We start from the raw sequence: 26,426 nt of genomic DNA, 5'->3' as shown, positions 1-26,426 counted from the left end.
CGGAAACACTTTGTATACATTTCTAAAATATAATTGTATTGTTTCAATAATAATAAATGCGAAGCTCAAGATCACTTTCAATCTTGACATTAATACCTATATTTGCATTATAGAGCTGAAGGAAAAACATGAAATGGTTTTCATCGAATATTTACATTTATACTTAACGTCCACGATAGATTAATAAATATTTTAGTACAGCCACAGTCGTAGCTAAGGGGGAGGCAAGCGAGGTGGTTGCCACAGGCGCTGATATCAAGGTGGCGCCGAACGAGCAAGAAGAAAGAGAAGGTGTCGGAAAAGAGTAAACGACGTGGCGCTACGTAAAAGAATTCGGGCCTTATTAAATCAATATTGTTGTCAATTTGCAAAGTAATATATTTTTAAAAAACTTTGATGCTCGCTCCGCTCGCTATCCCAAGATTTCAATGAGATTCATAAGTATTTACTTATTACTTGAAGAAAGTTATTGTATACGATTTGTTAATGACGATATGATATACAAGGTGTCGAGTAATGAGTTGTAGTGTATGCAGTAGCGTTTTCAGAATCAGAAACGATGTCTGAAATACATGACATGAAATGAAATTTTTTAGTTTTACGTCCCACGAATATGCCGGCTAGGCGAAAGGAGACGGTGATTATGAGAAATGAATGAAATGAAGAAATTAGGAGGAAACCCACACATACCATGTTTGACTACCACAAAGTTCACTTGGAGCAGGGTTTGAACCTAGGACCCCATGCACCAGAGGTGAACGCTGTACCACTGAGCCACCGCGGCCGTCTGAAATACGTATTCAATGTTTTGATGGTGCTGAGTTTGCTTAGTTAATCACACTTTTCTATCCAATCGAATTAACCACGATGGTCAGAATGAAAGTATGAAAATCAGAGGAGTGAAGTCATACACGCAAGCCGCGGGAATATTAAAAATGAAAGTAAACGAGGGGAATAATAATATATTCGAAATTGTAGAGGGTAAAAGGGTCAGAACTTAACGAATTTCGTCTGTTTGAAATATTAATCACTACCAGTGATTTTTTTTTATTCCATTGACATATGAAATGCTTCCAAATTTATTTGAAGGAATTTATTGGGATCATTTCTCCATCAATTAATTGTATTGCCAGGATATGTTTTCTGTGCATACGTATTAGTTGCGCTCTTTTCTTATCTATATACATACACAAAACATAAATTATCTGAATTTCCCTTATATTTCACAAAATGTTATATTTTACCGTAAAAGAACTAACTCAATGGTCCACAGAACCCGGAGGTTCAATGCCGCGTTCATAAAACCTCTCCAATGATTTCTGTCCCTACTCAACTGAATCTAGTTTCTACTTTGTATTCCTACTTTTGCGAGATTCATCTTAATATTGTCCTCCCATGTGCGCCTGTCTTTTTAATCGTCGTTTCCAGATTGGATTTCCAGTCAAAACTTTATCCGTTAGTAGCAAATAGAAGCTGATATATCGGCCGCCCTGAAGTCCTAGTCAGTAGAGTGTCGGACTGGTAATACGAAGGTAGGGAGTTCGCGTCCCGAGCTAAGTCAACAAGAATTTATTTTCATATATCAGCATCGTCACCAACAACAATAATGATAAATGGGAAATGTCATATACAAGAGAACAAAATACAGGCTATCAGTCAATTCAAATGCTGTGTCAATGTAAAACAGCCCACATTCCCAATAGAACGGAAATGAGGGATAACCTAAGCTTGTAGAAATACGCACTTCTCGGATAGTGTACGTGTAAACGCCACGTATCATAGGAATATCCACTTTGTAATAATGTATTTTCGTATTTTTAAATTTTTTTTCTTCATTGATTAAAGGCATGATATTTTTCCTATTTTTAATTAGAATATGAAATTCATATCTTAAATTGCAATTTTATTAAAAGTAACTGATTTTATTAAAAGTAACTAAAGTAAGGCCATAGTTTATAAGTATCGCACATTAGATTTGCTTGTCAAATCTGTCTCCACGTGTATCAATGATGTAAGTGCATCTGCTGGAATTCAGAGAACAACAAAGGAAAGCGTCTTAGCAATAAAAACAGATCCTCGTAAACTTGTTTTATTCTTACGTGGGCAAAACCACAAAAGAACAGAAAAACGCCATTAGCGCCTCGTGGAGCAAGCCCGGGTCTATAAAAGTAACCCCAGCTGACTGGGCGGGCCAAAATCACGTGGTCATTAACATCATCCAAAGCGAGCCATATCTATAAAGGAAAACCGCGACGGGGCAAAAGAATAATGGCGCCAGCGGTAAGGTCTTACACACGTTATAAGATAAATAAAGAAAATCTCAGCTGATAAAAAACAAAGTGAATCCTAATGGCTAATAAAAAGAAACACTGGTTCCTAATGGCTAATAAAAAATAAACAGGACTCTGTAATGCCTAATAAAAAATGAGTAGGGCTTTTTGAGGGAAATAAAAGCAAGCCTTGATTTCTAAGGGCTGATAAAAAGTAACAGGGCTTTGTACGGGCTGCTAAAAATGAACAGGGCTTTCTGAGGGTAAATAAAACAAATCCATGCTTCTAAAGGATAATAAAAAATGAATTGTGTTTTTTAATGAAAATCCAGGTGGATTATGCGAAAAATCAGGTTACTATCGGTCCAGAAAGAAGTAAACAAGCCCCTCTAAGGACATGGAAATATCGTAATTTCCTATTTAGCTCTATAACTATCCCAAGGGTTATAAATCTTTCCCAGACTGTACTATAATCCTACAATGCTAAGTGACAAATCCTACCACTTTTAATCTTCAATGGGGGAATTATAACCATTACTTGTATGTAAAGAAGAAAACCAAAAGAACAATATACACCTAAAACTAATATCATCAGCAGGAGCATCACTTAGTGAAACATTATATGTGTGAGGTATTTTCAAAAACTAAGTACTAGCAGTGAATGACAAACCTTGAAGTAAATTACAGTTCCTATTCTGAATATGATATTAACTAAAAACAAAGGACACTTTTTCTCATAAGGAACTGAATATTTTTTTCATTACATTCTTATTTGAGAACAAAATTTTCCTCTTATGTAGATATAATTATTAAACAATTGTTTTCTTTCATAATAAAATTGGTGTTTTCCAATAAGAACTATGTTTGTTGTTTAAGTTATTCAATCATTTATCGCTGACATAAAACATTTCTTTTTTATATATACTAAATCCAAATAAGAATATACATAAATTTCTTTTATAATCAATCAATCAATAGTTGAATTCAGTATAATAATCATATCATAAATCACAGACATCCAATAAATAAATACATCTAATAAATAAATAATTTAATAACGATGCACGTAAAGAAATCTGGTTTCTTTAAAAGTAATGAATTCAAATACTTAGTGTAGTATGTAAAAGAAATGTGAGTACTCAATTCTATCAAAATAATTGAAAACATTTTTTTAATTTAAAAAAAAATCCTAATTATTTTAAATAATATTATTATAAAAACTATTTTAATTTTTTTTTTAAAATCCTAAAATATTCAAAAGGATCACGTTTACACAAACAGGGATTTTTTATAAATAAAACATTTCACTTGACTGCACTTCTATTGTTTGCACTAACTTTACACTGTTTGTACTAATATTATTTTTTCTTCATCTTTCAAATGTTATTTTGGGTAGATGTCCATTTTAATACCCCCGAAAGGTTATGTATAATTTTTTGCCACTATAGTTGTGTATCAGCTTTTCGCGATCAAACAATTTATCTTGAATTTAATCAATTAATTTGTGTTTACAAAGCTCTTCTTTTCTTAGACTCTCCATCAATTTGAGCATCATCGCCTTCAGAAACATGCACACTCTGAAAATCTATGCTCATTGAATTAGTTTGTTCATTAATACATGTATGAATACCAATCAATCGTTTGAATGTAAGATTTCGATTGTACACATGTAGAAATAGTAACTACACGTTGTTTAAAATATTCATGCATCACAGTATTTGAACTGTTACAAGTTTTTACCCTATACTCCATATTTAGCATGATCTTAAAAAAAAAAAAAAAAAAAAGCGACTTGCTCCTACTGAAATGCAGTGTTTGGAGGAGCATAATATATTACTTTTTTTTAATTATCACCAAATTCTCTCCCAATAAGTTACAAAGCACAATTCATTATCACGTACAAATGACTGTTCGATTCTTGAATTAAAAGAATCACTAACACTAAAAGAATCAGGAACAAATAATGCCAATTTCACTGGTTATTTTTATTTAAGCCGACAACTTTAACTTTAACCCAAACAAGTGTTTTGCCAGTTGGAAAACTTCATCAAATATCATTATCCAATCGAACATAAATTGACTTGGTCAGGGGCGGATCCAGGGAGGGCAATCGCTCCTCCCAGAAGAGGAAGCTTTCTTATTTGGTTTGGAGCTCTTAAAAGAAACTCTGTAGCAGCATTATAACCCACTGCTCCCCAGTAGTCAGTCCTGCATGCACTCCTGGACTGGGTTATATAATGTATGCTACAAAATTAGAATTTGTGCGTTCAGAATTCTTTCGCAGGTGAAATCCGGCATATTCTTTCATCGGACTCGTGTGAAGTACGAAGCTTTTATTATACCATGCTAATGTACATTCTTTTAAGGAATTTATTTTCAGACTCATTGTAGTAACACTTTTCTACTATAAGTGTTAACATGTGATCTGTTAAATTGATCTAACAGACATCTTACTTCTCATTTCTTGCAATGGTGCCTTTTGCATTCGTGAATAAGATTCATGACTCATGTCTTCTACTGAATGTTTGACGAATGATTTTGGAAATATGAAGATTCTTACCTGTTGTGCACGAGCATGTGTTGTTTTAAATGTGATTTATACCCAAATCTCTTTCCACAGTCGTGACAAGTATGGGGCTTCTCTCCTGTGTGCATTAACATGTGTTTCGGAATATGCGATTTATATCTGAAATTTTTGCCACATTGCGGGCAGGGATAAGGCTTCTCACCGGTATGAATTAACATGTGCGTTTTCAAACTTGATGTTTGATTGAATCTCTTTCCACACTCAATGCAAACATGAGGTTTTTCTCCTGTGTGAATCAACATATGCTTTGCAATACTATTTTTTTGAGTAAATCTCTGACCACACTGGTTACACGAATGAGGTTTCTCGCCTGTATGAACTAACATATGCAATTTAAGATCATATTTTCGTGTAAATCCCTTTCCACATACTTGGCAAGCATGGGGTTTCTCGGCTGTACTTGGTTTTTCGATATACGATGACTCTTCTATTGCCGAGTCTGGTTTTCGAATATATATCTGGCGACGCTCTTGGTAAGTATAAGGTTGGTTAAGTGCTTGAGGAACCACTTCCTTCTGGGAATGAAAGGTATTTCTTTTTCTGAAAAAAAAGTGAAAAGTTTTAGAAATCTAATAGAGACTAACTGGAAATAGACACATTAATTTTCACCTAAAGAATGCAATTTTTGCTGAAAGCGTATCATATAAGAAAAAGAGCCAAGTTTTATATTTCTAACAAACTCTATAGTAAATATGAAACTATGTGTTCTGGAAAAATTTTAATATTCTATCTATTCTCTACTAGATTGTCATAGTTTCATTTATATTAATGCATTTTAATATTTTTTTTGATCTTGTGTAAAAATTAGTCATGAAGCGTGTTATCAATGAAAGCTAATTTCTGGTGCGGAACAACTGTCTATAAATGCATCGGTTCTGAGGTTAGCTCGTAGAAAAAGGAACGATAAAAAATGGCCGGAGACCGATTTGTCAGATGAAAGTTTGTACAGAGGTAATTATTTGTTGTGTGACTTCTAGATTCCACTAATATAAGAATGGATCGAGATAAGCGGCATTGCGAGAGTAGGATTAATATAAATAAGGTATTCGGCACGCGTTTTACAAAAGTACAAGAAATCTTGCACTTTAATCACTATTGTTTTAAGTGTATACAGGGTGTTAATGAAGTACACCGATAAACTGTAAGAGGTGATTCCTCACATCAAAATAAGAGAAAAGGTTGATATAGACCTGCGGGGAAAAGTGCATATTTTCAGAGCTAGTGCTGTCCAAATTCGCGAAAAAGGCAAATTTCAACAGGTCCTATTTCGAATTCGAACAACTGTGGACTGTGATCCTTATCAGCGTAAAGGAAGTCATGCATACGCACTCTAAAAATGCACATTTCATTAATGTTCAATGGGTGTACAGATTATTCCATGCGGAGTGAAATTCCCAGACATGCCATCAACCGAATTTTGAGATATTCTCTGATTTTGTAATTGGTCCAAAGTAGGCAAACGATAAGTCTTGATTGAACTGAACACGGAACTCGTCGGTGCTATGACGGAAGTTTTAAGGTCCATCAGGAGCACGGTCTCTCGTACTCGGGAAAACGTCTGCTGCGATGTTTTGTTTCACGTTTGTAAGTGAAGAAATCGTGAAATATACCGTGACAAAATACATCGCATCACACATTTTTCTGCACACACACACACACACACACACACACACACACATAACAAAAACCATGGAGCAACCGGTTCCTAACACTTCCGACTTCACTCCAAAGCATTGGATGCCCATTGTTGTGAAGGATTATCTCCTGTTTACTTACTTTCCTCCTTGAAATTAAGGTATATCTGAAAACTCTATTGAGAGCATATCTGAGAATTACACCCTATAGGGAATATTCTGTACACTTATTGAAAATTGATGAGATTTGCACTATTGGATTGTATATGCATGGCTTCCTTTACGCTGATAAGGACTACCATCCACCGTTTCTTGAATTCGAAATAGGGTCTGTTGTAGTTTGGCTTTTTTTGCTATTTTGGACAGCCTAGCTGCGAAACTATGCACTGTTTGTCATAGGCCTACATGAATTTTTTTTTCTTACATTGATGAAAGGAATCTCCTCTTAAAGTTTGTTGTTATAGTTCACTAACACTCTGTATATGTACAATATAATAATGAAGTTGGATTGGAGAATATCAAGACGTGGCTCTCGAAGATTAGATGTCATCCTAAGTAGTTTGATTGTTGGAGCAGGAAATACTTGCGGCAAGAAAAGCAACTGAACGAAATAGGAGGGAAGCAAGAGTTAATCCCATGCCAAGACCTAGGGCAACGAACGTTTAAATATTATTGTGCAGATGGCAAAGAAATAACTTTTCGTCGATTTAAGAAAAGAGAGAGACCAATTCAAACAAATGTGAATGTTAATACTTGAAAATGAAACGAAATCTTTAGTTTTACGTCCCGCGGTTATGCCGGTTAGGCTAAAGGAGACGGTGATTATGAGAAATAAATGTAATGGTGGAATGAAGAAAGTGGAAGGAAAGGGGAGAACCCCGAGAAAACCCACGAGCATGTTGTTTGTCCACCACAAAGTCCACACGGCGCGAGCTGGGATAGAACCAGGGACCCCAAGCACCGGGGCTGATTCTCTACCACTGAGCCACCGCGCTTCCAATTTTAATACTTACAGGAAATGCTACACAAAGATGTCCCTTAGCTTCAATGCATGCATAGCATCGTCGTAGCAAGATTTATCACATTCGCTTAAGAACTGATATCGTTTTGATTATGTTACAGGAAGCAATGGAGTCCTGTGCGATTTGTACAGAGATTTGGTAGAAACCTCTTAATAACACCAAATGGGATTACATCTGGACAGCGCGCTAGTCAGGAAATGACCTCTTCGTCTAATCCATCTAGTCGGTGAAGTATCATAAAAGTACTCGGGCCCTACAGAATCGGTAAAGCAATAAAATTGTAGCCACATACGACGAAACAAATAAGTGTGACACATGCTAAGATTTTACAAGGAAATGTTTGTAGACTGATATTGTATGAGTGTGGGTTGCTTTCGTGGAGTAGATGTCTTGGGCAACAGTTAAACGAACACAATAGAATTTGCAAAATTTTCATTTACCACTCGGTCACCATTCGTTGTTCCATGAGGGAGAACGTTCACTGGACACAGAATTATCTAAATATTAATATAAAACGACATGATATAATCAATAATTGTAATTTACAAGAGTAGAAACATTTTACTATCCTGTGATGCTACTCTTATAATGCCATATCTTCTCGCCTATTTTTACAGCAATACAATCCGCAGGTTCGAACAACAAAATTTACTTTAACAGATATTCATCGGAGAATTCTTTATCCAGTTATGGTAATTTCATATTTATACAACAAATTTTCTGACAGTGGCTGCTTATCTCAAAGTAATTTTTCTTGCCATTATCTTTCTTTCCCAAGTCGTATGATGATCAAGGTATTTTCAACTTTTGGATAATTTTCTTCGATAACGATAATGTTCATGTTTCTCCTTCAAACAATCACAGTGATTACATTCTATGATTTCTCCTGTTTTGAGAAAACATATTTTATGAAATCCAAGTAGTTTCGATAGATTCGTGATTCGAGGTTTATGGTGAAAAATTTGTTCAAATTTTCTTATTTAAAAAATATGATATGAAGAGAAACGGAAGAATATACGAGAAATTTCTTTAACAGCATTCGCCAAAATTATTGTGTTTTGATGCAATAATGCATATACGCTATTTTATCTAAGATTTTTTAGTTTAGACATTACTTGGATTGAGGTGCGTTAATAAGAAGAAATTCGCAGCATGTTCATAAAAAGATATCACAATTTAATAAAATGAGTTTTTGCCGAAATTACTGATCTAATTATATTCTTTGGAGTTGCAATTAGTCAGGCGAAGAAGGATAAGATTAATGCATATTATAATGGCATGAACCAACCTGCTAAGAAAACATTCTCGTGTAACATTTTCCGTAAGACTTTCGAATCAGGTTGTTCCTTCATGCTTAGTATCTCAAGTGAAATGGAAAGTTCATACCAGCGATAAGAGGAAAGATCAATAACTAAGGTTAGAAGGCCGTTATTTCTGGAGTTTCGTTTGTTATAGAGGAATGAGGAGTGTGCAGTAATTTTAGTACATGAAGTTGGTAACTGTGCAGAATTTCAGCCATCTGCCACCTACGGTGTTTGTTGTAGGAAACACAAATGGCAAGTCGATTAAAAAGGTGGTCTCGCGAAGAATTCCGCGCAGTTATTCGATTTCACTGGGTGAAAACTTCACCGCCAGCTGGTAGAAGCTAGCAGGAAAAAACGGTCAGAATTTCTCATTGAGGGCATCATCTTTCTCGACGATGTGCGTCGGCGTACAACTGCGAAGACCAGCAGTTTCGTTGGGACTTACTTGACCACGCTCCCAACAACCCTGACCTCAATCCAAGCGAATTGCACTTGTTTCCGCCCTTGAAGGAGCACCTAGGAAGCCGTCGCCTGTCGCTTTTCTTTAGACGAGGTGAAAAACTTCTTGACAATGTGGCTGAACATGCAAGGACAGGATTTTTTATACCAGGAAAGAACCTTCAAACTCTTCGCACGAGGAGATTGTGTCGAAAAACAACGGAATGTATGTATTTTATGTTGGCTGTATTATTTGTATGAAATAATATACACACGTTTCACTTCAAGCTTTGTAACCTTACTTTCTGATCATCCTCGTAAAATCACGTTTAAGAGTATCTCCCAAAAGCTGGCGTCTGGTTTTCATAAAGTAAGTTGATTTCTCTTTTTTCGTTGCATTGGTAAATATGAATTATAATTGCTAATTGGGGCTGAAATTAGTACAGGATAAAGCGATACAAATGTCAAATCAAGAAGAAAGAAGCTTTATGGTACCTCGTCTCAACAATGCATAAGAAGAGTGGTAATACTATTAGTATTACTAGTAATAATTTGACAAGGCATTACGAACTTTTTTTGGTTATGAAGGTTTCTCCTTGTTTCTACGTACAATTAACCACATTTCCAAGTTTTTTTTTAAATAACTGCAAATGATAATGGACTAACATTTTGTGTGTAAAAAATATATATAATCAATAATAATTAGTGTATATATAATCAATAATTCTCCTCATAATAATGATAATCAAATTCATTTAAGAAATAGACATTGAATAAAACATTTTCTACAGTTCTATTGTTTCTGACATCTAAGTACAACTGGTAGATATTGTGCATGACAATTACACAATTTTCAGAGAGAAATTTTTAAGATCTGTGTACGAAACCAATTGTCCAGAGTAATTGTCTAGAAGAAGTAGTGAACACCCGGCATTGTATTAATGATAATGCATTAACATTCTACAAACTGAAATAAAATACTGACACAATGTACTGTTATTAATTTCAGAGCTGAACCAGAACGGAGAATTCTGTGGACTGAGAGACTGATATAAAATCTGCATTAACCCATATATTATAACAATAAATGATAAAATACATTACAAACAAATGTATAAGTGAAAAGAAAAAAGATGAGTTAATTAGCAGTAGACAATAAGAATACCTTCCTGTAGGAACCTTTAAAATATGTCTGAACTTGGAAGTGTCAAAATATCGTGTCCAACACGATGAATAATATATGTGAAATAATAATATTTTCAAAGTGGCAGGTTGGACTGAAATTCTGTGAAAACAAAGAACATTATATATATATATATATGATATATATATATATATATGATATATATATATATATATATATGATATATATATATATATATATGATATTACGGACAATCAATTTTCTTTATCTCATCAACGTTAAAATTATATTCTAAATTCTCATTTCATTCAGTACAATTTGTAGTTCATTTACACTCTCAGATATAAAGGAATTTCTGTATCGTGTTGACTCTTTCAATATATTTTTTGAGTAAACAGAAATTGTATGTTTTTCCGCATTAACAGTGATTGTGTCATTTGATGTCAGTCTCTTTTACCCCTACCATTAGTGTATATTTTTATTTGAAAGTGTCAGTTTCATTTGTTAAGCAACTTAGGCAATGAACCCATCATCATTTGCTCTTAAGATTATAATTTACAAAATCTTGAGATGGGCTTGCAAGTTCTAAATTCTGAAATTCTGAATTCTACTTTTGTTATGCCGAGTTACAAGAATTGGAAATACTATACTGCACATGCTGAAAATCTTCGGTTATTTTTAAACCGAAATGATGTAAATACTGGTTTTCACTTTCCACCCAACCTCTATGCTACTGGATACCGAGGGAGTTATGTTTATTTAAATTAGCTTCACCTAGACAACTTAAATTTTCATCACCACTTTTATAAATTTTGTGAAATTGTCTTACCCTCTCAAATTTTCTCGGTTTGATTAATCTCAGATTTTGTTGCTTTTGAGTTGGCTGAGAAGAAATCTTAATCTTTGCACTGCTAACTACCTTAAGCTGATTGTATATAGTTCATATGATACTAACTGATCACCTTTGTATCTGATGATTTACAGAATAACAATGGAACTAATAACTTCAGTATTTTTATTTTTCTTTAAGAGTATATACTTGCTAGTAAAGGATTACTAAAATGAGGTAAATCGTTTACTATTCTCGTTGTACGAATTGAAAAGATGGAGTGCCAGGGATTTTCCCTTGATAAAGAAAACACAATAACACACTGAGCAAGGCTATGTGATAATATTTAAGAAACACAATCACCGAAGAGTTTCAACACAATAACTGTTCCCAGAACTCTAGTCAGAAAAACCAAGAGAAAAGCAATAGCGGACAAAGATCAAAGGGGAGTAATATAAAGAAAAGGATGAGCGGAGTGTACAAAGTTTACATAGAAGAAACAAAAAGGTAGATGGAAGAGAGGATAAAATAGCACAAGGGTGATGTAGGATTGAAAATGGACAACAATACGATATATAAGCATCAGAAAGACAAACCACAGAATAGGGTTGGAAGGAACAGAGGCCATAGAAGTAGAGAACAGAACTCTGGTAAGAAAATGTATAGAAGCCAGGGAGATTATGAACGCAGGAGACATGGTGATGAACTGGAATGCAGGATTCTCGATAAATAAAGTGGGAGAAGATTCTGCTTAAAGAAGAAGAAATAAACAGGATGAAGAAGGAAAGAGAACAAATTAATAAGGAAAATGATAATTAGATGACAGAATGTATCCGGCGGAAAAAGTAAACTTTTAATTGGACACGAGTTCAGCTAAAACGTGAAAGTGAAACACACAAATGTTACTTTTAATGAAGGGGTGGAGCTCAATTAAAAGTTGATCTCCGGAGAGCATATAAGAGATGACCAACTCCCAAGCAGCGAGGAGTGGAAGTCTGATGAAGACACAGTTATTAGGTTGAAACTAAATGTGATTGTGTTTTTTTTACATATTATCACATAACCTTGCTCGGTATATTATTGTTTTTTTAGTACAATATTGAAAGAAGGCCTGATAGAATAGAAAAAGAAAATTATTACCCAAGGCAGGGATAAGTTTCCGTCCTCCCTACAACTTTTTGAATGTTCATGAGGATAGAAAGAAGGAACTACTTACATTTTCGAGACAAAAGCACTTTAATTAGGAACAAATCTTGTTAAGAAGATTGGTATATAGAAACATTATTTACTTTATCCTTTCTGTCCGAGAGATAAAAAAAATATCAAGAACTACTTGATGCGTTACCACTTAGTCAAGATGGAAGAATCGAGTTCGTTTACTGAGGTGATATTCGAATCGGAAGTGATAGAAATAAATTATTACTGAATTTTCATTGATCACTATAGAGGAAATGTAAGAACAAGAAGTTTTTTGCAATTGATTAAGCGTCCTAAGAATAGGTCGCTCTTTCAATTTCTCTTCTCTCAATTTTTACTTTGTAGCTAACCCGAAAGTGGTAGAACTCTACCACCACTTCCGATTTCAATGTGTAGACAATATTACTACACATACCGAACCCCTTCACGTGGTGCACATGTACCACTGCTGTTTGTTTCATAATATATGATGTACTGACTTCTACTGGCAAGCATATAATTACTTCTTCGATATATACAGTATATCTGGGTACGTATATGAGTGAATTCACCATTTCTGGGAAAATTTTTCAATTTGTATACTGATTCTCTTTCATTTTTATATATTCTCAAATTATGCCAAACAGCTGATCTTCCAATAAATGTTTACCTTTATATATATATATATATATATATATATATATATATATATATATATATATATATATATATATATATATATATATATATATATATATATACAAAGTTGGGATGGCTAGGTACGTATATAAGTGAATAATTCCCTTTCCGTGGAGCGCGGTGTCTCAGTGGTAGAGCGTTCACCTCAGGTGCTTGGCGTCCCTGGTTCAATCGTAGCTCGCGCCGTGTGGACTTTGTGGTGGACAAACACCGCGCTCGTGGGTTTTCTCAGTGTTCTCCCGTTCACTCCCGCTTTTTTCATTCCACCGTTTCATTCATTTCTCATCATCACCGTCTCCTTTAGCCTAACTGGCATAACCGTCGGACGTAAAACTTAAAGATTTCATTTCATTTTCGCCCGTTTTCAGTATAATTTTCAATTCATTGACTAATTCGTTTTCATTTTTAGATACGCTGAATTTCCAGTGAGTGCTTAAGTTTTAAAAGTTGTTTCTTTACGTTTCACTTCCATACTCATTGCCGCTTTCCCAGTTTAGTTTTAATTAGTAGTCGTGAACTTCGTGTCGCTCTTCCCAGTTGTTCCATGACAAGTTTCATTAGACAGCGCGAATTATTTAAAGGTATAATTATAAGCTTACAAGTAATATGCTTGTCAGAAACTTGTGGGTTCTCACCAGCGATCATATAGTTTTATTTGTAAAATTTAAACAATAATAAACAAGTAACAAAATTTATTTGTAAGTGCGATGCAACCCATATTCGCTAAGGGAGTGGGATACCCTCATTGAGCGGCTAGACTGCAGTCCTAAGCGTCTGCGAGCTACCTACTGGTGGAAACGACCTAGCTAGGAAGTCAAGTTCGGCCATGCTCTGCCGGCATTGTGCCTGAGCGTTGTAAAGCAAGCTTACCTCTCGCCCATGCTTGCCGTTACCCAGATTCCTGGGATAAGTTCACACAAGTCACCGACTCTCACGGTTTGACCACAGCCCGACAAAGTCCACCCCAATCCAAGAACACCAGGCATGCCCAAGGGGGCTTATTCGTTCCCACACTACCTACCTATATTGTTCAATAGCCACGGCCTTTCACGTGCACATTGGAGTGTCTTCCATATGTCACCCGGATTCAATGGTACGTGTTACCATTTGAGTTTGATGCGAGTCCCTTATTCTATAGAGTTTCCTCCCTTCTACTAGTATCAGAAACCTTTCCACAGTTACCATTCAGTTTCGTTCCCGACACTATACTGACTTTCCACTCCAGGTAGGATCATCCATTTAATACGGGAGTTTCTCTAATTACGGTAGAGGTACATCGTATAAGAGCCAATGACTGATGTAGACTGTCTATCTTTCAAGACATGGCCATTCGGGAGAAGACAAATCCACTGGTAAGCTCATCCAGGCAATATGGTACTTCCACTTTTACGTTTTGATGTACCATGAGCACAACCGAACAAATCGGCTTTTCCAATTTATATATTCAGCTATTTACGATTTCATTAGACAAAGTAAATGAAGAAAGAATTGTTTCGAAAGTATTGCATGTGATGAAAAAATATATGAAATAAAGTTCTAGAGAAATCCTTACATGTAAACATACCTGAATTCCTCAGAAATGCTACCTATTTCTTCACTATCACTTTCATTAACCTTTTCTTCTATCTGATCTTCAATAATACCGGATATTTGATTGGCAGAGTCTACTACGGCATCATCATCTTCCTTTTTAAAAGCGACTGTAAAATCAGGTACCAGGGTTTCCTCTGACATGGACAGTTTAGTAATATTATCGCCTTCCATTCCATTTTTTCCGTCTTCCTTGGATTTCGAAAGGGACACAGAACACATTGAAAGAGGATCCATATTTTCCTCTTTATTCGGATTGCTGTTGTATAGGTCATAGTTGCATTCCTCAATTTGCTCATTTTCTGTTTCCTCTTCAACTTTAATCCAAACGACGTTGAAAGAGTCGGAAGCCATATTAGTTAACCCAGCAGTATATTTGAGATCACTACAACTTAAAGTTTGCGAGAACAATTCTGAAAATATTAAAAGAAAGATTATATAATATTATACCCAACGAAGTAAGAACTAAATATGAGCTAAACTTAAGTACTTTGGTAGAAAATAATTTTGATTATTTAGAATAGTAGATACTTGAGAGCCCTTAAGTTTTGGGGCTAAAAGAGGCGCAAAATTTTTACACCAGGCAACAATATTATTAAAATTTTATAATCGGTTTTACATGAGCATATTGTACAGAATCGGATGTAAAATGTACACACTTTTATGAAGAATATATAGCTTTTATTTATTAAAATCTATAAAAACAAATGAACAATGTAATATAAACACGTAATTACGATATGAATTTTTCATTTTTTTTCGTGTTGCATGTGTAAAAAAGTGAGAGAAAGAAAATTAAAAACAGATAGTTCCTCCCACCAACTCCTGTGCGACAAATCTAGCCAGCTGTTGCTCGGAGCACACTTTACTTCCCGGCCCTTCTAACTAAAAAAACAAACCAATATTAAATTCATCACTACGCATCCAACTGCATTCAGTCAGTGTAATTAAGGGAAATGCCACTGGCTTAGTAAAATTTATTGCAACTTAATAATATAACAAAGTCAGTTACTGTCTAGCGAGAAGAAATAGTTGCATTATAGCAATTTAGAGAGACAAGTCAGCCTCTGGTTGTGTTCAAAATAAGTCTAAATTCGGAAGTCAAAATGTAAGTCCGGAAGTCTCGCCAAATAAAAACCGATGTAAATAAACGTAAGGATGTAAGGATGTATGTAAGGATCGGAGCTGCTGCTAAGTTAAAACAAGAGTGTACTTAATGTTTTTTAGTTTTAACCTTATAAAGTATGAAATATGTAACGTAATGTTAGTTAGCACATGTGTATATTCAAGAGTGAAAAATAGTAAGAAGTAGGAGTAGGAGAGCAACTATATCTTTCAGGACAAAAAGGTTGTGCATACATATGTGGAATGCAATTATGCAAAACGGAATGAATATGGAATATGGCTGACCATATATGGAATTATGTAAAACTAAATACTGTCACCCCCTAAAAAAGACCGCTATGTGTAAAATTTAAAATTTAAAGACTCTTCCTTTCGAAACGCAATGAAAAAGAAAACGAGTTTAGGCTAATAGGTAAATTAGCAAACGCCTAAACAACGAAGAAAATTTATAATTCAAAAGACGCTCCGAAAGCGTCAGTTGTAGTCCTAACATCTTATGCGACTCAACTATTGGACGTAATAAGTATTGGTGTGTACTGTTTTTTCTTTCTCTTCATCTCATTTAAAAAACTAACCTCAAGTTCTTATTTAACTATAAACTTACGACTCATCATTAATTTTAAACTTAAGGTCCTTAGTTCAATACTCCACCAAATACTCTAATTTGCGTACAATTTAGTAAACTAAGTGGTTCCTTCGCTGCAATCGTTAAACTAAACCTTTCAAATTCGAGTGAAAAATCTAAACTTATATTTCACTTTAATTATTCAGAGTGGCCTTCGGTGCGAAAAATAGCATTGTATCAATTATTAAATACTTTTTTTTATCTATAACCTTTAATTTTGTAAGTTTTATTACAAAATATTGCCACAGTTTTTAACAAAAGAAGTCAAAGAAAGATTCGAAGCTTAACAAAACTTGCCATCTTCACATACCGCTCGATCGCACTACAACAAAGTATTTGATGCTAACAATGCTTGATAGTTTCTGATCGCGTAGAGCATCTACCTCAATTTCAGCTTCCCCGCTGGTTAATGTTAAATCATCAGTGTTACCTGAAAATGAAATGAAATTTTTCAGTTTAACGTCTCACGTTTATGCTTTTTAGGTCAAGGAAAACGATGATTACGGCAAGTTAGTGATGGTGAAAGAACTGGTGAATTGAGTATATTCGAGGAAACAGAAGCATTGAAAAAAAAACACACGATGTTTTCCACCACATACTTGACAGGGTCGAATCAGGGACCAACGCACCAGAGGTGAGAGGTACAGTGCCCTCCAGTTTTACATGAAGATAATGTACAAAATCGGATGCAAAAAGGCACACTTCTATGAATATACGAATTTTATGGCTAACAAAATTGAAATAATAAAATATTTTATACTAACAACGCTTGAAGCACTCAATTATAGTTTCAAAAACGAGAAATCTGAGGGATCAGCCTCATCAATTTCGTAAATAAAAAAAAAAGTCCTTGAAGTTGTTTTAGGTCCCAGCCTCGCAAATGATGTTGAGAAGTTAGGCTTGGCACATTAAGGGTTACATAAATTATGAATACTGCTTTAATACATATTTGATATTTCTAATTGTTATTTAGTTCAATAAAGCTCAAAATCAGAACACCATGTATTCAACAGAAACCTGCATTTAAAGAAATATATTACTGTACCACAGTATTCCTTTAAATGTAATAAAATTGTTTGTTTCTAAAAACACAAGAAATGAATCAGTTCTTTAAGGTTGAAATCCTTTTAAAGTAATCAACCAAAAAAAAAAGCGCCACTTTATACGTAGTAACAACTCTATTTTTCGTTATAACAATAACAAACTATATTAAAATTCTTACGAAGATAGTTCTACATATTTTTTGAGAGGATAAAGAGTTTAGAAGATAGAGGAAACTGTTCAGGTAACAGTGAGGAGAATCTCGTACCTATACAGCAATATAAAAAGCGAAAACACAACTGTGTGCACAAATATCTATCCCACGGGCCACTTTCGTATGAGTCCCTTGCATTCTGCATCTTTGTTTACTTCTCCTAACACTACGAGAATTCAGATTGTTCAAATTGTTCAAACTTTCCAAGTTTTAATTATTGAGCTGGAACTGCTTTAGGAATGTCGTTTCCTCTTCCACGTTACTTATAATACAGTTCCTTCTCATGCAGTCTCCCAAGAAAATTCTCCTGCTCTTCTCAATAATGTCTAAGATTCTTCATTACTGTTCCATCATTTCTAACATTCTCTCATTTCTTTTCAAGTCAACTCAGGTAGTTTTAAATTTCTCCGCATCCATATTTCAAAATTTCTAGTCATTTCCATTAATTTTGCATAATGCATATGTTTCTGCCTGATATAGTACAATAATCTACACCATTCGTCGCCAAACTTTTGAAGATTCTGAGCTACCGTACCGTTTTTGAATCCTAATTATAAGCTACCAACCAAAAGAATTACCGATTTTTTTTAAAAAAAAAATCTTACATTTGTTTCTTTACCTATAAATTAGTATATCTAGCAAATATGAAATCAAACTATCCAAATTAGCAAATGTCTAACAGCCACACAAGGAACACCGTGTAAAACCCCACGGGTATACAATCAACTGTGAGAAGAGTTTGACAATGGCAGTTGCACGGGAGAAACAAGCAGTTGTTGTCAGTGCACCCTGTCGTTAGCGTCAGCTCGGTGGAGGAATCATGGTTAGCTAACCAAAGCGTTAACGAGATCTATCGAAAATGTCCCCGCGAGCAACTGTATCTCGCGATTTACGGTTTGGCTATCACTACTTACAGGAAACATTATTTTTCTTTTTATCAACTCTTTATATACGGTACTACAAAATATACTTTTCTTGCTATTGGCTTCTTTCACCATTCTTACCATTCACCATTTATTTCATGTTCTCATCTCATATCATCACTAAAAACACTACCCAGGTATCGACAATTATTTATGGGCTTTATCTTCTAACATATTTTTATTCCATATCATTCTTAACCCTTTCCTCAAGTTTTCTAACATTTCATTGCTTATCTTTTTACAGAAGCGTCATATCATCTCCATACCGCATACACATCATTCTACCTTCATTGAAACTCTTTTCCTTATATAAGCTCTTCTATACAGGGTAACTGGTAATTCGATATATTCCTTGCAAGGGGATATTCTACAAGTACTTTGGAACATTTTTACCTATATAAACTGGAGGTCACAAATCAATAGTTTCTGAGTAATTTGAACATGTGTGATTTCTTTGAAATTTGCCATCTATCGAGAGGAGCGCTAGAAAGTTTTACCCTAACCCACTTCCACACGTCATATAGTAATGAAGTTTTACATGTGTAATCCTGCATACCTATGTAGGTAATGTACAGCTCGTAACTCTGTACTGTTGCTGTGTTTTAGGTCCGACGTGAAGTAAGGTATAGTGGTCGAAAATCCATTACTACACCTCAGAAAGCAGCGTGGCAACATCGCAGAAGCACTTGCCCCTACGAAATTAACTGCGTGGTTGGGAAGAGGTGGAATGAAGATGGTGTGCGGTCAGGTGAAAAAACGAACTATGACGGAATTCAGAGCCAAGGTCGTGCATCTGCTTGGCCAACATTCAAGCAGTGAATGGATGCGTTGTTATCCAGGAGGCGGACACTTTTTGTCGGCATGTCACGCTCTGGGGTTCCACAGAATCCTGCAACGCACGCAGCAGTAAGACATAGTATATCCTGATAATAGTGGTATCCTTTGTCTGGAAAGCAAGTAATAATATCACATGCTGATCCTAAACTAAAGATCATCACTTTTGTAGCTCAGAGTTGAAGATGGACTTCTTTGGTGGTAGTACGTCAACACGATGTCATTGATTTAACTAGGCTCTCTCTAATTTTCGTCATTCCCACTAGGCGAAAGTAGGGATGGTACCTTCTAGAAGGCCAGGGCCAGTTCCTTTACAAATCCTAAACTCACCTAGAAGACCGATGTGACCCGGAAGATGCAGGTCCGAACCCTTCCTTGAGTAATTTCCTTCCATAAATGCATACATAAATAAATGAATATAGAAATATGAAACGAATACTTTGCTTTCATAACTCAAAACAAAACCATGAGCATTGGCGTACCAATTGCTAGAATGACAACCTAATGTTTTAAGCTTTCTACAAAAGTGAAAATGTAAACCTTGGGAAGTCATAACAAAATGACACATTTAGAAGTGTAGCACTAACAAAAGCTTGTGAAAAGTAGAAACACAGAGTGGCATGCTGACAAAAGGTGTCCGCTACCTGGAAGACAACGCACCCGTTCACTCCTCGAATGTTGGCCAGACAGATGCGCGACCCTGGATATGAAATCAGTCATACTTCGCGTTTTCTCTTGACTGCAAATCATCTTTATTCCACCACTTTCCAACCGTGCAGCAATTTCCTTGATGCAAGTGCTTCTACGATTTTGCCACGCTGCTTTCTGAAGTGCAGTAGTGGATTTTGGACTTCTACACCTTACTTCACGTTCTGACCTATAACACAGCAACAGTACAGAGTTACGAGATATACATTACCACATGACCTACGTAGGTGCGCAGGATTACACATGTAAACTTTCATAGCTCTACGACATGTGGAAGTGAGTTAGGGTAAAACTTTCTCGCACACCTCTAGTTAGTTGGCGAATTTCAAAGAAATCACACATGTTCAAATTACTCAGAAACTATTGATTTCGACCCCTGGTTCATGTCGGTGAAAATGTTTCAAAGTACTTGTAGAATATCCACTTGCAAGAAATACATCGAATTACCAGTCACCCTGTATATTAAATAACGTCCACAAGACTGCATCCATTTTGAACTTCCCTTTCCATTGCACTCTCCTCTGTTATTTCTTCCTATACCACTTACTTGTAGGTTCATATACGTTTCTCATGACTCGTCGAGTTATCCATTGTAAGCCAATCTTCTTCAGAAGTTCCAATAATGATTCTCAATTTACACCGTCACGGGATTTTTCTAGATCAATAAATATTTTTCTATATTCTTTTATTTTTCTATAAACCTTTTACTGTTAACTCTTAATAATCTAGTTGCATCTCTTGTGCCCTTATTTCTTGCAAATCTGAGCTGTTCCTCCACATCTTTTTCAGTTGTTCTTCCACAGAACTTTCCGTTTAGTACTTGAAGCACAAATTTTGCAGCGTGCGATATGAGATTTATTGTTTTATAATCCTCACATCTCTGTGTATTCAATCTCTTAGCCATTGGTGTTATGATTGTCTTCGGGAAAGCTTAAGGTCACTCTCCGTTTCCTATGTTTCATTGGAAAGTCGGAACATTTTTTTCTTGCAGTTCTTTCCCATATTATTAATGAATTCGATTAGTACAACTATCAATCAAGGTTGTCTTTCCATTTCGAAGCTTGAATTTTACTTTTAATACTCATCCCAAAGAATACTAAACTCTGTAACATAGTCGCGTACTTAATTTTCTACTTCAAAATCTACGATCATGGTCTATCCCTACTCTCACACAAATCTTCAACATATTCTTTCCACCTTCCTAAGACTTTACTTTTTTCGCAGGCCAATTTCACATTTGTATTTTCTACTGCCATCGCAATACCTCCTTGTTTCCTCCAGTTTTATAGATTTCACCTCGTTTGTACATTTTCTCAAGGCGGACGACTAATGAAAATAGATGGTGGTGAAGTTATGTATTTGTGCTCTCTCACCTCGAATTAAACCTAGGATCTAGTGCACACAGAATAGGCGCTAGACCAGTGAGGACGGCCTGATCTTACTTACATTATGCAGATGGAGGTTACATGCTTAAACGTTTCAGGTTACTTTTAAAAAGTATTACAAATACATTTGTTCATACTGAGTTAAATGACAATAACACAATTGATTCCTGGCATGAATACAGAAATAATAACTGTTATAGACATAGGTCTCACATATGTAAGATAACGTATGAACTAGAGTCAACGTCCGCAATTAGCATCTACGTTGCAAGTACAGAAGTGCGTTAATTTTATTACATAAACGAAGCAGACAGAAACAAAATCAGGAAGTAATGATACTAGAAAAGTAACTGAGGTGCAAATTTAAGATCCGCAAATAAATATCTCGAAAATAATTAAGGAAAAATTATAAATCCATAGTGGAACTGTAATATTCAAGGAAGGCATTTATAGGAGCTGAACACATAGGTAAAGTATTAACGCAGAACAAGTACTAAATAGTTTACATAATTAAAATGGAAGCACACACCATTTATACGTATTTAGCAAGCAGCATCGCTGGAACAATAACATCCTCATCATCATTAACTTCTATTTAGTTTTGTTTAGTTTATCATTTCTCTTTTCGTACGTAATGGTTACATAATATAACAAATAAATAATTCATAAGAAAAATGCAGTTCATGCAGTTTTTTCTCTGATTCGCCCTGAGCCGAAACCTTTTATTTAGTTCACGAGAATGTATTAGAGTGAAGCATATTATGGAGATACCACAATATGCAGAATGGGATTGAAAAACTGCACTCACATGTTGTGCAGCATGACATTTCGTGTCTACAGTAACATGTCATTCACTGTGATGTGTAATTAATTACAATGGATAAAAAGTAAAAATATTGTAAAAAATAGCCTCATTACAAATGGTATTCATTTAGTGTAATGTGTCATAAAACAACAATTTAATGAAAGAGGACTGTATTAGATATTAATCTTCGTCGGCGGAGTATTTCTGCATTTTATGTATACGAGTGTAGGGTTATTTGTCTCAGACCAGTTCAAGTCCTACAGCAGCGTTAAAATGATTGAGGATTTAAATTTCTGAGCTTCAAGCATCTATGGCCATTTTAGCCTGTCAGGTTTGAGGGATGACGTCCCTCGGGAAGCACATTATCCAAAGAAAGGGAAGGAAGAAAGGATTGGAGAAGGAAGGAAGCAGTCTGGGACTATATGTTAGGTACCACCCAGGCATATGCCTGGTCTGAATGAGGAAAACCTCTTTCAGCATGGCTGGCCTGAAAAAGTTATTAGTTTTTCGACCGGATCGCTCGCACTTAAAATGATTGAGTGCATATAAAAGGCGACTATGTTAGATTTTACTATCCGGCTGTATACTATTTTTGAACAGTGTAGGAAAGCTGTATTTTATGGTTACAACTGTAGTGTTACTAATGTGGAACCATTAGAAGCGCTATAGAAACTCATATAGCTACGAAATCCATATGTAGGTGCATGTAAATAAAATATACAAGCACTAACTTAAATTAACCAAAATTTATCTACTACTAGCATAGCCTATTTACCCAACGTAAGCTATTCTGCGAACCTTATCTAACTTAGTCTACTATCCTAAACTTAGATACGCTACTAGCACAAGGTGACCTACCTGTGCACTACTGTTCTAACCTACTCTACTGTACGATAAGATGGTGGTGCATGTTTTTTTTTCATCAATAATAATTTTATTGTCACACCGTATTATCAATCTCTACGTGATTATTATACAATGCACCAAGAGGTAACAGGTTAAGTTCACAGACGCCTTTCCCTTCTTTTATAAAAAAATAGAAAATTTACAGGAGGAATGAAGTAAGAAATGATGATTTGGAGTTCTTATCTGATGTTTAGGTGTGTGTTAGACTGTAAAGTTATGTTGGGTACTATTTGCAAAGGCGGAAGGTTTCGATGATTCAGCAGCATGGTAGTAGTATAGGATGGCGAATCGCGGCGTTGAATATTATATTTTTGCGTCGAGTTTTACATAATTATGTATTAATGAAGAGAATGCATTAAATTCTTATGAGAACCACGGATTACAGAATGTGAGAATTCAGGCTTCTATGTGAACCGGGTCTAGTCACTTTTCTAGTCTAACTAAAGTTTACCGGGTAATATAACTTAACCTGAAGTAACGTAGCCCTATAAATTTTTAATGTTTTAACTGCTTTTGTTGTAGGTCTGAAACTGGAGGGACACGTCTAAACTTAACCTGGAATAAGAGTAAGGAATGACTGAGACAATGATTTAAAACTATAAATTACGTTTTAGTTTGATGACCTATTTTTAATTTGCAGTTACTCGTATCCTAAGAAACCATCTCTAACGCACTACAAGAGAATTTTATAATGAAATAATTGCGTATATATTAGGATAGCAGGAAGTAGGAAAACACGTAATCATTTTCAGGGTGCTTGGCATTAATAATTTTCTTCGCACCTCAGTTAGAATACACATTATGAATCTATGGGCAATTAATTCAGCATGCGCTGAAGAAAACAAAAGAAAAAAAGTAAATAATGACCTAGACAATCATTGAAGGCAATAAAAGTATAAGAGAAATTACGTTTTAATTTGAAAACCGATTCTTAATCAGGATAGTTGTTCCTACCCTAAAAAAATTTCTAAGGGACTACAATTGAATTTTATGGTGAAACAATTGCATACAATAGAACACCATTAGGAAAGAATGGAATCATTTCCACGGTACATCAGTTTGCACTGAAATTTAACATATTACAGAGTCCTGTTACATACACATACACCCATTCGAACCATAAAAATACCATTTTTATGACGAACTATTCTTAATAAGTACCAATGTTTGTAACATTATTTTAATAGACCAGTATGTAAATAATCGAAAAGTGATGTGTTTATAACTGTAATATGGGTATATAAACACTTTAATGTAATTCTTATCATTTAGGCACGGATTCCTTTGTAAAGTTAGCTATTAGCCACAGTATACAGTGTAATTAGAGATGAAATTTAGGATTTGAAAGCAGTGTGCTAACCCAAGATGCACAACCATACATGTGTCATAGAGCTAAGGAATCCACATATTTGTGACATTTATGAAATTGAAGAGAGTAATGTTATTTTAGGACGCAATAGAATAGCGAGATATGATCTCTAACATGTATAATAACGTAAAATACATAATGAAAAGATGTCTTTATACCACAAATCGTTTTGTGCTATCCTCGTTTAAGTATACTCACCGTCGCTGACGTGCCTTCTCCCTACCAAAACTTACCGTATTGTACCTCTTCATTGATTTGGTTACGAAGTGTTTGTGCTTTTGTGTTGCAATCTAGCCCATCTTAGCGTTCGTTTGTAGAATATGTTTTACTGCATACGTATCACACAGTGAAACCCTCATAAAGTCAATCTGTAGAAAGGGAAGGAAGCCCACGCCTCAAAAATAACTGTTTGAGATACAGAGAGTTAATTTATTGAAAAAGACATATGTGCAATGAATTATATATGGATCCGTATAATATATATGCTCCCAAAATAATAGCAGGATTTCTTTCTTTCTTTTTTTAATGTACACGAGCAATTTGCGACGTGCTTCTATATATATTCAAGAACACTATGATTACACTTTTGGGACTATGGTAAAATATTCCTTTGATAAATATCATTGTATAAAAGATTACAACTCTAAACTTTGGCAAACGAATTTGTGTAGTGTAAAGTCTTTTTCATTTACACAAATGCAAGACGAAGCCTTGCCAAAGCGCTTTTATAAGACTTTATAGGCCTTATGCAGATTCGTCTTGACGTGTGATTAGTTGTCATATTACAGAATTCAATTAGATTTATTAATCATTCTTTGAACAATATTAGATGTGCATGTTTACAAAATGGTATAGAACTCGTCAGTGTATAAAATAGGTACAAAATATCACTTAAAATTGTGTCATGTAGTCAGGCTCACTGTTTCTTTCAGACACGATTTTCGAGAGGCACTGCTCTCCTGAAACTTTGATAGTCTCCTTTGGAGGAGACTAAAATAATACGTCTACAATATAATAATAAATAGAATAATACCAGCAGTGCCTACCGTAACATTTTTTCTGAAAGAACGACTGGTCAGGCTAATAATACGTTAAAATTACCTCGCATACGGCCCTATAAGGCTTCTACAGTACAAAATATGATACATGCAATAATTTTGTGTGAACGCAATGTAAAAGTTAGAGTAATCTACATAGCAATATCAATGAGTTTTATCGATGCTTTCCTGTAATCAGCAGTGTTACCGAAAAGATGACACAAAATATCGTTATATTGGTCTGGCGACTCCTGCGTTCGTGTACGTAGTTCGCAGGATTCAAGATCCGGCCCTGGTCCAGTGTGTAATTTAAAAGATCTTAGGTCTTATGCAGAGTCGTTTTGAAGTAAGATTTGAGTCATACTAAAAACTTGACTACTGGAGGAAACATGTTAGTCAAACTCTTTAGTATGGCACTAATCTCTCGCACTTAGCGCGCTGGACATTCTTAGTTTTTTTAAATAGAGGCGTGTAAGCATTGATCCAGATTAGTTAGAAGTGGCTGTAGCGCATGCGTGGAGCCGCGGTGGCTCTGGTGCATGGGGTCCTGGTTTCAAGCCCTTCTCCCGCCAAGTGAACTTTGCGGCGGAGAAACACCGTGTGTGTGGGTTTTCTCGGTGTTCTCAAGGTTCCTCCCACTTTTTTCATTGCGCTATTTCACTAATTTCTCATAATCACTGTTTCCTTTAGCCTAACCGGCATAAACGTCGGACGTAAAACTCAAAGATTTCATTTTTGTAGCGCATGCGTACCATAAGTAA

General features: G+C 35.2%; 1 protein-coding gene across 7 annotated transcripts; it reads right to left on the bottom strand.

The window, feature by feature from the left end:
- Positions 1-1,933: 1,933 nt before the first annotated feature.
- Positions 1,934-25,751, bottom strand: LOC145672858 (uncharacterized). 7 transcript variants are annotated; one of them, XM_081742015.1, is made up of 4 exons: positions 25,730-25,751; positions 16,754-16,873; positions 14,668-15,106; positions 1,934-5,397 (listed from the first exon to the last, which is right to left on the bottom strand). In XM_081742015.1, exons 1-4 carry the CDS (start codon positions 25,734-25,736, stop codon positions 4,827-4,829), a joined length of 1,137 nt encoding a protein of 378 aa, XP_081598141.1. In that variant the 5' UTR covers positions 25,737-25,751; the 3' UTR covers positions 1,934-4,826. The 7 variants fall into 7 exon arrangements, with proteins under 7 accessions (XP_081598141.1, XP_081598142.1, XP_081598144.1 ...); XM_081742018.1 differs by lacking the exon at positions 25,730-25,751 and adding an exon at positions 24,827-25,540 and having other exon boundaries at positions 1,936-5,397; XM_081742021.1 differs by lacking the exons at positions 16,754-16,873; positions 25,730-25,751 and adding exons at positions 20,116-20,332; positions 24,862-25,540 and having other exon boundaries at positions 1,936-5,397.
- Positions 25,752-26,426: the final 675 nt, after the last annotated feature.

Source organism: Thermobia domestica, chromosome 16 (genome assembly GCF_964235325.1).
Source record: "Thermobia domestica chromosome 16, izTheDome1.hap1.1, whole genome shotgun sequence".
NCBI lineage: Eukaryota > Metazoa > Arthropoda > Insecta > Zygentoma > Lepismatidae > Thermobia > Thermobia domestica.
The sequence above is the reverse complement of the archived record's forward strand: the minus strand, read 5'-3'. Positions and strand labels throughout refer to the sequence as shown.

Coding starts and splice junctions, on each gene's coding strand:
- LOC145672858 (XM_081742015.1), bottom strand. Junction 15,107..16,753: donor TGTTGTAGTGCGATCGAGCG/GTATGTGAAGAT, acceptor TAATATTTTCAG/AATTGTTCTCGCAAACTTTA. Junction 5,398..14,667: donor AGCATTTCTGAGGAATTCAG/GTATGTTTACAT, acceptor CTTTTTTTTCAG/AAAAAGAAATACCTTTCATT.